This window comes from Sinocyclocheilus anshuiensis, unplaced genomic scaffold (assembly GCF_001515605.1).
Source record: "Sinocyclocheilus anshuiensis isolate Anshui unplaced genomic scaffold, SAMN03320099.WGS_v1.1 scaffold1421, whole genome shotgun sequence".
NCBI classification, from domain to species: domain Eukaryota; kingdom Metazoa; phylum Chordata; class Actinopteri; order Cypriniformes; family Cyprinidae; genus Sinocyclocheilus; species Sinocyclocheilus anshuiensis.
In genome coordinates this window covers 56,575-66,243 of record NW_015548279.1, presented here as the reverse complement: position 1 = coordinate 66,243, position 9,669 = coordinate 56,575, and the positions used below count along the sequence as shown (strand labels likewise).

General features: G+C 37.2%; 1 protein-coding gene across 1 annotated transcript in view; it reads right to left on the bottom strand.

Annotated features, from left to right (window-relative positions):
- Positions 1–1,100: 1,100 nt before the first annotated feature.
- atm (ATM serine/threonine kinase) overlaps positions 1,101–9,669 on the bottom strand; it is a 55,708-nt gene continuing 47,139 nt past the window's right edge. Inside the window, exons 46-57 of the mRNA XM_016443396.1 lie at positions 9,024–9,164; positions 8,558–8,696; positions 8,054–8,136; positions 7,817–7,957; positions 7,571–7,687; positions 7,187–7,336; positions 6,027–6,192; positions 5,771–5,857; positions 5,571–5,685; positions 3,582–3,645; positions 3,361–3,503; positions 1,101–1,834 (exon numbers count right to left, since the gene is read on the bottom strand). Coding sequence (XP_016298882.1) covers positions 1,654–1,834; positions 3,361–3,503; positions 3,582–3,645; positions 5,571–5,685; positions 5,771–5,857; positions 6,027–6,192; positions 7,187–7,336; positions 7,571–7,687; positions 7,817–7,957; positions 8,054–8,136; positions 8,558–8,696; positions 9,024–9,164 — 1,527 coding nt within the window. The 3' untranslated portion in view covers positions 1,101–1,653. The remainder of the gene's footprint in view (positions 1,835–3,360; positions 3,504–3,581; positions 3,646–5,570; positions 5,686–5,770; positions 5,858–6,026; positions 6,193–7,186; positions 7,337–7,570; positions 7,688–7,816; positions 7,958–8,053; positions 8,137–8,557; positions 8,697–9,023; positions 9,165–9,669) is intronic.

Below are 9,669 nucleotides of genomic sequence, written 5' to 3'. Positions count from 1 at the left end.
CGGATCGGCTTTCACCGTGGATGAAGTGGAGTCCAGCCCGGGGTCGTCACATGTGGTTGCTGCAAGCCTCCTTCGTCGAATCCGCCGCCTCTGCTCACTCTAGCCACCGGCCTCTGCTCACTCTAGGCCGCCGCCGCTCACCCAAGGTCGCTGTGTTTCGTTGTGAAAGCGAAACTACTTTGTTTGGCTTTCCAAAAATGGACACGACTAGAAATCACAGCACACCTCGCTTTTCAGAATGATGAGCTTTGTAAAAATCGACGCGTTTCAGAAAGGCGGGGCATAGAGGAGAAACAATAATGTACAGTATGTGGAAAATTTGTTTTTTTTTAACCAAATACACAAAATAATGTTCTTTTTAGCAACATCATATGACTTTAAGTTCAAATATAGCAACTGTATTGACATTGACTTTAATTTGGTTTTGCATTTGGATATTTAGACATTATCAAAGGCTAGTTCATTGTGGATGATTTGTATATTTTAAAACAACAACAAAAAAATGCTCTGTATTTTCGTATTTAACATTCATTTAATAATGATAACATTATAATGTTTGCAATAAACACTTAATAGCAGCATACTGTTCAAGCATGTGGTCTCTTTCACTTGAAATAAATTGTGCTTTTATCAGAAAAAATTATGTAAAAATGCCGCAGTTAAAACCTGTTAACTGTGTTAGTTTCCCCATATTTTGGTTACCGTTTTACTGTACAATATTGTAATAAGTTTGTTAGAAATAAATGTATGAATTACCTTTAATATAATTTAAAATATAAAAAAATACTAATAGTTTTACATGAAAAAAATATATTTTTAACCACCTTATAATTTGTGGTAAATATACATTTTTGAATATTTATATATTGAATATATATTTCATATAAATGTTTTGTTATACATGTGTTACATAAAATGGGGTATTTTGTGTTAAGGAAATTAAGGCCATTTTTTAAAAATGTTTTTGTTATGGCAGTGCAGTGTTTAATCCTTTGCTGTAGACTTATTAATGATTTTAAACAAATATAATTTCACCAAATGTTAAATAAAAGACACGATTTACTAACAAAAGTTGTATTAAATTGAAATGATAGACAAAATGAGAACTAAACGGTTTAAACCGTGATTTATTGTGCATCGAATATGCCATGAAAACAACAACGATTTACAGTATGAGCAATATCTGTACTGTACATAAAGTACAACCAAACAATGACCACCGCTGCATGTGATTTTGATCTCGTTCTTTTTAATACATATCATTCAAAGCTTGTGGTTTTTTGAAAAAAAGAAGAAAAAAAAAAACCGTTTTTGCTGCAGAAGCATTATCATTCTAAATGTTTTTTTTTTAATCAAAACATTACAAAAACAGTTCAACAGACTGTTCAGGCGTTCATAAGTATTAAGCTATAGTGATCATTGCTAAGTACTAAATATATTTATTTAATTCAATTATATACAGACTAATAGTGCAACAAGTATTAAAGATATACATTCAGAATTTCAATGTTAACCAGCACATGAGACTAAGTCATAAGACATTTCCACTGTACTTGCTATTTGTTACAGTTCTATTGTCAGCTTGCATTTATTTTCTTTGGTGTGCGATTGCTCTATCAAGTGGTAAGTGCTGCATCCACACAAGCATGTGTATCAGACCCAGGCCTGCCAGCCGGGGAAGAGGCGGCTGAGGTTTTTGGGGTCCATTGCCTGCTGAATGAGGAGGTTTACCTGGCCGCCCACGCTGAGCACCGTCCCCTCCTCAACACCCTTCAGCTTCTCCTGCAGTCGGAGTAACACGCGCTCCGCCACTTTATTAAAGCTCTGACTGTCACTGCAGAAACACAACGCATCAACACGTAAGAGAAGTCATGTCTATGCTCTGAAGCAATCTTTGCTCCTTTGAAGAAATCTGTATTGTAGAAAGTATAGGTGCATCTCAATAAATTAGAATGTCATGGAAAAGTACTCAGTCTGTGTGCATTGAATTTATTTAATACACGAGTTTCACAATTTGAGTTGAATTACTGAAATAAATGAACTTTTCCACGACATTCTAATTTATTGAGATGCACCTGTATATAAAAAAGCTTGGCCTTGCAATGGAGAATGGTAAATATGTACATAAGCTTAATACATGTTCATTTTCTTTTAAAGCCTTTATTCAAATTAGTGTATGTGTACTGTATACTTTTCTTACTAAAACTCTTACTGACTCTATACTGCCATACAAAGGCAAAATACTGTAACTACACCTGTGCTTTTTGATTTATTTATCGGGTTTGAATTTTCACACTGGCTCTGAATCCTTCTGAATCAAATCATTCTGTCACAGAAAAATCACAATTTTAGCACATTTACAAGACAGATGACATCGATTTAACCTTATAAAGCCTAGTATGATACTTGACTGGCAACTTTCTAAGGCCTCTAAATGATCAACAAGTTTGCTGAAAAAAACATTGTACACCATCTACTACATGCCTTCTCTCATCTCATTGATAATTCATACTTTTTACGCACATAAAAGCTTTAGTATAATTGTAAAAATCCCCGTTCAGGTTGTGGTACATGTGTCTTTATGCTCCGAAATCTTTCAGGATTTTAAAATTAACATTAGTAATATTTTAAGATAAACATGTATTGCATTTAAGCAACTTTAGAAAAAAATCTATGAAAATGATGAGCATTAAATATGATATATAAGGCTTTTGAAGAACGTTTGGTAACAAATTATTTTTGTATAAAGCATTATAAAGGTATTCATAATGAATGTTGTAATGCATTATATCTTTTCATAAATGTAACCAAAGTTGAAATGCATTATGATATTTGCAGGTTTGTTTGTCATGTGTTTGAATGCATTCTATTTTCGAAAGCTATAACAATGCATAGATAATTATTATAATGTACTGGTTACAATAATTCATGAGATCATACAATGCATTACAAGGTATAATTAATGCATTAAAACTACTTTTATATTAAGGCTTTCAGTGAGTGTTTCATTGTACATAATAAAACCGCATAATACAATATGTTTTGTTCCCCACAATAAAAACTATGGCGCTTTCATCATAAAACGAATCATTTAAATACCATCTTACTATGACATATTATAGGGAAATATATAGAGTGATAAATGATATTTATATGCATTTTATGTAAGTAGTCTGTTATACAATTTAAAGTTCTCATTGATTTGCACTACAAGGTATCGAATTTCTTCTTTCTTTATGGCCATATAAATATGAGGAACTGCACCAAATTGCATATTTGTGCTCTATGTGGGCATCTAAACAAAATGTTTATGTTGTCAAATTGGGCTCCAGACAGAAGGAGTGTTTACAGAGGTGATACCTGGCCTTGCGGTGGGCGTCGATCTCGTCTCCTGGCGTGGGGTTGAGTGTGGCATTGAGCTCTGCATGCTCGTCGTGCTGCTGCAGGTAGAAGGCCTTCAGAGGGTTCATGGTCCAATCAAACAGAGGGTCGTACAGCAACACCTGCACACAAAAAAACAAGCAGCATTCATTTCCTGACAAATGACACCTGTGAGATGTGAAGAATGAATTCATGTTTACCTCAACAATGGTCAACAGGGCTTCCTGAGAACTCCTCATGACTTCCATCGTCTTCTCACAACATCTACATGATATAATAATACATGTAATAATGGTTCAGTTCCTTTCACAGATACTTGTAATTATAATGTCACAAAACATCTAGAGTCCCATTTTGGCGTTTTCACACTTGAGTCATTTCAGTAGCCTGTTACACGAAGCTAGATGAACAAACTCAAGAGTTTCAGGGTGCTTTCACACTAGCACTTTTGGTGCGCACCCGGGTTCGATTGACGTCAGAGTTCAGTACGTTTGAATGATGTGAACGCTGTCTTCCGAACTCGGGTGTGCACCCGCGAACCGTACCCGAGTCCGCTGCAGCGGGGGGGGGGGGGGGGGGGGGGTGAGCAATCGAACTCGGGTTCAGACCAAGCAGTCGAACCAAGTGTGAAAGCACCCTAGAGTTGCCAAAAGCAAACAAATCCAACCTAGTTTAGATCAGGTTCAGTGAGCTCAGAAAGCTTGTTATAAACATTCTCTGTCGACTCAGGGTTCGTACACACTTTTACCACTAAATTTCCATGACTTCTGAGACAATATTCATTACCTAATGTTTCATTCTTTTACAATAAAAATAAAAATCTCTTCAAATTATCATAGCATACTGTATGTTATTTTTAAAATATTTGACTATTAATGCTACTAGTTTAAGCGAATTTGTTTTAGTAATAAGTAGCTGTGTAAGCAGCGACCCGATTAGGCAAAGTGACAATTCTGTCAACTGTACCGAAACGCGAGCGGAAGTCCTGTATCGCAGCGTACGACAAGAGAGTCAAAGAGAGAAGACACGGTTCAGCTGAATCACTCACCCGGTTTTCAAATGACTGATTTAATCAGAGTTTGGGTGGATTTATTTACTCATCTAACCTACATGCTATATTGAATAAATGTTGACAGGAACGTCCCTCATTTTAAAGTCAAAAGTTGCAGGAATGAGTAAAACTATGCGATATATGTGCAATCATGCAGCGAAATTCAGGACCTGATTAAAACACAATTCTATTATACAAAGATTTGGGAAATAAATTCCCATGACTTTTCCAAAACTTTCTGGGTTTATTTATTTTTCCATAGCGTTCGCAGGCCTGGAAATTGCCGTTTTAAAATTCCATGACTTTTCCAGGTTTTTCATGACCGTACGAACTATGTTTATATGTACACTACCATTCACTACCGTTCAAAAGTTTGGGATCAGAACAATTTTTAATGTTTTTTAAAGGAGTTTCTTATGCTCATCAAGGCTGCATTTATTTGATCAAAAATACAGGAAAATTTAATATTGTGAAATATTATTACGATGTAAAATAACGTTTTTCTATTTTAATATACATTAAAATCTCATTTATTCCTGTGAGGCAAAGCTGAATTTTCAGCATAATTATTCCAGTCACATGATCCTTCAGAAATCATTCAAATATGCTGATTTATTATCAGTGCTGGTAACTGTTTTCAGGATTCTTTGATGAATAAAAAGTTAAAAAGAAGAGCATTTATTTAAAATAGAAATCTTTTCTAACAATATACACTAACGTTCAAAAGTTTGGTGTCAGTAAGTTTTTATTCGTTCTTTAGCCTTGATGAGCAGTAGACTTCTTTAAAAAACATCACAAGTCTTACTGATCCCAAACTTTTGAATGGTAGTGTATATATTTATATTAATTTAAATGAAAGGTCAAATATTAAATGTCAAAATATAATTGCTCATGTGTAATGCATTAAGGATATTTGCTTTCCAATCTCTTACCCAGAAGTGTAGTGTAAGATACAGTACCATGGTGGTAAACACAGCTAAAAACTTATCCATATTCTTTCATTTTTTTCCTTTTTTTCTTTCATCCAACTTACCTGTGTAGCCACTGAAATCTTCTTTGTGAAATAGGCTACGGGGTATACATAAACATCAATAAACTCAAGTGTGAAAACACCCAGGGTCGCCTCCTGAAGACGTACCTCCTGAAGACGCCCTCCACCCCTGTGATGCCCATCCCATCCACAATGTCTCGAGACAGTCTGAAGGGAACCGTCTCAGGGGTGGGCAAGATTTTGCCCTGCTCAAACGCAACACCTGTGTGGAAAGATGATGAAGGTGAAAATGAAAACATGAAGAGAGCGAAGATCTTCTGCTGTGCTAGTTTTCTGTATACACATACCCAGGTCTATGTGGACCAGTTCTGCAGTCTGTTCATCGATAAGAATGTTCTGAATGTGCCGATCGCCCAGGCCAACGATGTAACCAACTGTCAGACACAAACATGTCACTATTTTAACATCATTTCAAATTAGTTGCCCATGAAATAATACTGTTAAAAGTGAAAATGTGAGGCCAGATGCAGCTCTTTTCTGTCCAACCGAAATGACACGTCACCTATAATAATATGGTTAAATAATAGTGTTATGTGTGTGTACCAATAGAAGAGGTGGCCACACTGCGGGTGTACGCTAGCTGTCTCTCCAGCCACACCGCAGGGTCCAGAAAGCGCTCCATGCAGAAGTATCGGAATACTGGCCGGAAGTTCTGACACACCTCAGTGAAAGCCTGCAGTTTGTCATCAAATTCCAGCCGTTGAGCCTCCTACACCATTACAACGAGAACATAATGAGGCAAAATGCTTCATAAATAATCTTTTTGTAGAGACAATCTCTAATACTCAAGTCACATTTATTTATATCGCACATTTTGTTTGAAAGCAGCTTCATATTAATAAGCAGATAACAGTGTTAATGTTGCAAAATTAATCAATTTTGATTAAAACACTTTCAGCCAAAAACGGGAAACTTTTTATGCGTTTTGACTGTTTACACGACAACAGCGTTTTGGGGACTGAAAACGCATATTTTTGAAAACGGGTTTCAAAGTGCACGTTTTTGAAAACGCCACCGTTATCGTTTCTGTGTAAACACCCAACACCCAAAAAATCTTTGAAAACGGTGACTTCATGCGTGTGCGTAGTATGTGTCAGGTATGTAGACATGCGCAGTACGTGTCGATTTTAAAGGCAAGCACGAACAAACGTACACAACAATGGCGGAGTATATGGTACTGTTGTTGCTGCTCAAGAGTTTGCTAACGCTTCTTCAGCAAAGTGTGGATTTATTTCACCAATATTACAACCAACAGCGGAGATGCATCATATTCAACATATAATCGTCACTTCCCTACAGGTACTGTTTACTAACAAGGTGACAGCGCCAACTACTGGCCTGGCATACGTAATACAGCGTTTTTGTCCGTTTCTGTGGATATGCGTAAACACGAATCGTTTTGAAAACGTTGTCGTGTATACGTGAAACTTTTTAAAAACGCAAGGGAAAAACTTTTCCGTTTTTGACTACACCGTTGTCGTGTAAACGTAGCCTAAGAAACAAGCTGTAAAGCAGCTCTACAGAAGACAATAGTGTCATTAATCAGCTAATTAATTTAGTTGAACATGAATTCAATTCAGTTCAATAAAAGTGTTGCAAAGTTTACCGACTATAAACTAGTATTCTTCTACTCTTCCAAAACAGTTTAGGACTATTAATAGTATAATGCCTATAAGAATGAATGAGTTGATAAAATTCAGTACCATCATTTTCTTGCGACAGGACATATTGGGCCAGTCCTGTGGGCGGAAGCGTTTGTGCGCCCCCTTCTGTGGGTCGACCAGGAACTCTCCAATGGGCACAGTGCCAGAACACCACTCCAAAACACCACTGCGCTGGGAAAACGGCACCACCTGGTACAAACACACAGAGCAGCGCTGATGAAGGCATGTTTACATATATATAATAGCTGTGGTCGAAAAAAATGTATACTGGGCATTTGACCTAGTAAGCAGACATACATTGCCAAAAAAATGAACTAGTAGTATTTAACAAGTAACTTCATGAAAACATCTGCTGGATACAGTTGGTACATATTTTAGTTCATAAAAACATGTGCTAGGATAGTGTATTAACAGTGTCTTTACTTTGTAACGGCGGATGTTGAGTTTCCTTTTGCGAGTTTCTGCGTTGCGCTGCAGGAGGGTGGAGCACATGTGAAAGACCTGCTGCATGACTGCGTCCTGCCTCAGATCATCCTGACCCTGTGCCACGACACACAAACTCACTTCAGATTCAATCATTAAAGACTGACCAACAGACCGACATACCTTTCAAACGAGTCTGATTAAGATGTGGCAGCAATTAAGCAAAACAAAGCATGAAAAGCAGACCTTGACTAGCTGTCTCCTGCTCTTGCCGTCTGAACCCACACAGTCGATTATCTTGGGTAGGTTGACGCCTCCAGCCAAGTGAAAGTGAGGTTTGAACGAGCTGATAGTCACAAGGTCTTCATATCTGCCTGATGGATCCACCTGAAAGAAATGCCAACATATACAACAAGCTTAAGTAAGATCACCTCACAAAGTGCACAGGCTTCTCTGACGAAAAAAGAAAGAGACATTTGTCACCTTGATGTCCATGGTGGGAATGATGACATCATCAAGGTCTTTGATTTGCATGATGGGTTGTTCAGGTGGAATAGGTATGGCTTCTGCAAAGACAGTATATCAGTCAATACATAACAGTCTGACATTTCCGTACCCATTTTTTTAAGCTCACACTGCAAAAGCACAATACAGTAAACATTGATAGGAAGCATACAACAATATTGCTAATTACTAATAAAGCCAATTAGCTGGTGCTTTTATCCAAATCGACTTAACGTACAAGTATTACAAATTCAGCGAGTGTAAAACAGATCTTATAAAAGTAAAGGGAAGTGCCTCATCTCAAGTTAAATTATTATTGTTCCACAGTCATATGGGTTTGGGATAACTCAAAATCAACTCAACATACACCACTCCTATTAGTTATCAATAAACACTGGATTTGTTGATTAAACATATTGGGACACCAAGTCCCTTAATCATAAACCGAAAAGACAGGAAACAACTATAATCACTTGTACTCACTCTTTTCAGTTTTATGGCGACTGGCGTCCATGTATGCCAAAGTGATGTAGGCATTGCAAAGCATCTCAATGTCTTTAACCATCTTGGCTCTCTTTTTACGAACCACGTCAATAATCTTACGAGCGACATTAGCCCGTTCCTACATATCAACACATTTAATCAAGGTTAATCGTTTAGTAAAAAAAAAAAAAAAAGGTTATAAGGACACAATGCTACTGTAAAATGTCTGGATTTCTACATAGCATTTAGACATCATGACTAGACATGAAAAACTCCAAGAGCAGTGCAGAAATGACTTCTCATAACATATGTTTAGTTGTAAATGACAAGACTATTACAAATATAAATATCAGAAATCAGGTTCTTGGATTTTAAACCTGAAGCTATGTTATTGTATTTTTGGTAGAACTAATTAAGTTTCATTTATATTTATTTATTTCACAGCTAGATTTCAGAGTTCTCATACCAGGTCCAGAGGTGAAGGTTGGCGCGCAGTGCTCTTGGACGAACGACTGTGAGAGAAAGTCTCATCCTTGTTGGCGTTGACCAGTGCCAAGATGATGAAGAGAGTGTGGTGGGGGTGGTCAAGAGATGACTGACAGATCAGCTGATGACAGAACACATTTCAGTTGTGAGTGTATATTTTAGATTGCACTTGTGAGTAGAGTTGGGTACCGAAACCCGGTACCAATATGGCACCGGTACCTATGTAACCGGTATGTACTAGAACCGAATCAGAACGCAGATTTTGGTGACTCATTTCGGTGCCATGCCTGAGCAATCGATTTAAATATTTGTCCTCCGGTTCTCCGAAACTGACGTAAGAAGCATCATCACTGCGGTGCGCACGTGAAAAATAATTTCCCAACTGAAAAAATGCACGTGAACTCAAGTCGGAAAGCTCTAATAATGCAAATCTTTGTAGTAATGAGAGTATCCATGTTGTTTTTTCACATTCTGACTTAAAAGCACAACTCGTGAAATGAGAGCATCCGAGGAGCGCGTGAATGCAGTAATTACACTTGCTCTGATGGCAGCAGGTAGCCTTCCGTTAACTAAGCTAAACATGCTTAAATTAAAATGCCTAAAGCTAAACCTCCCTTGTATTCACA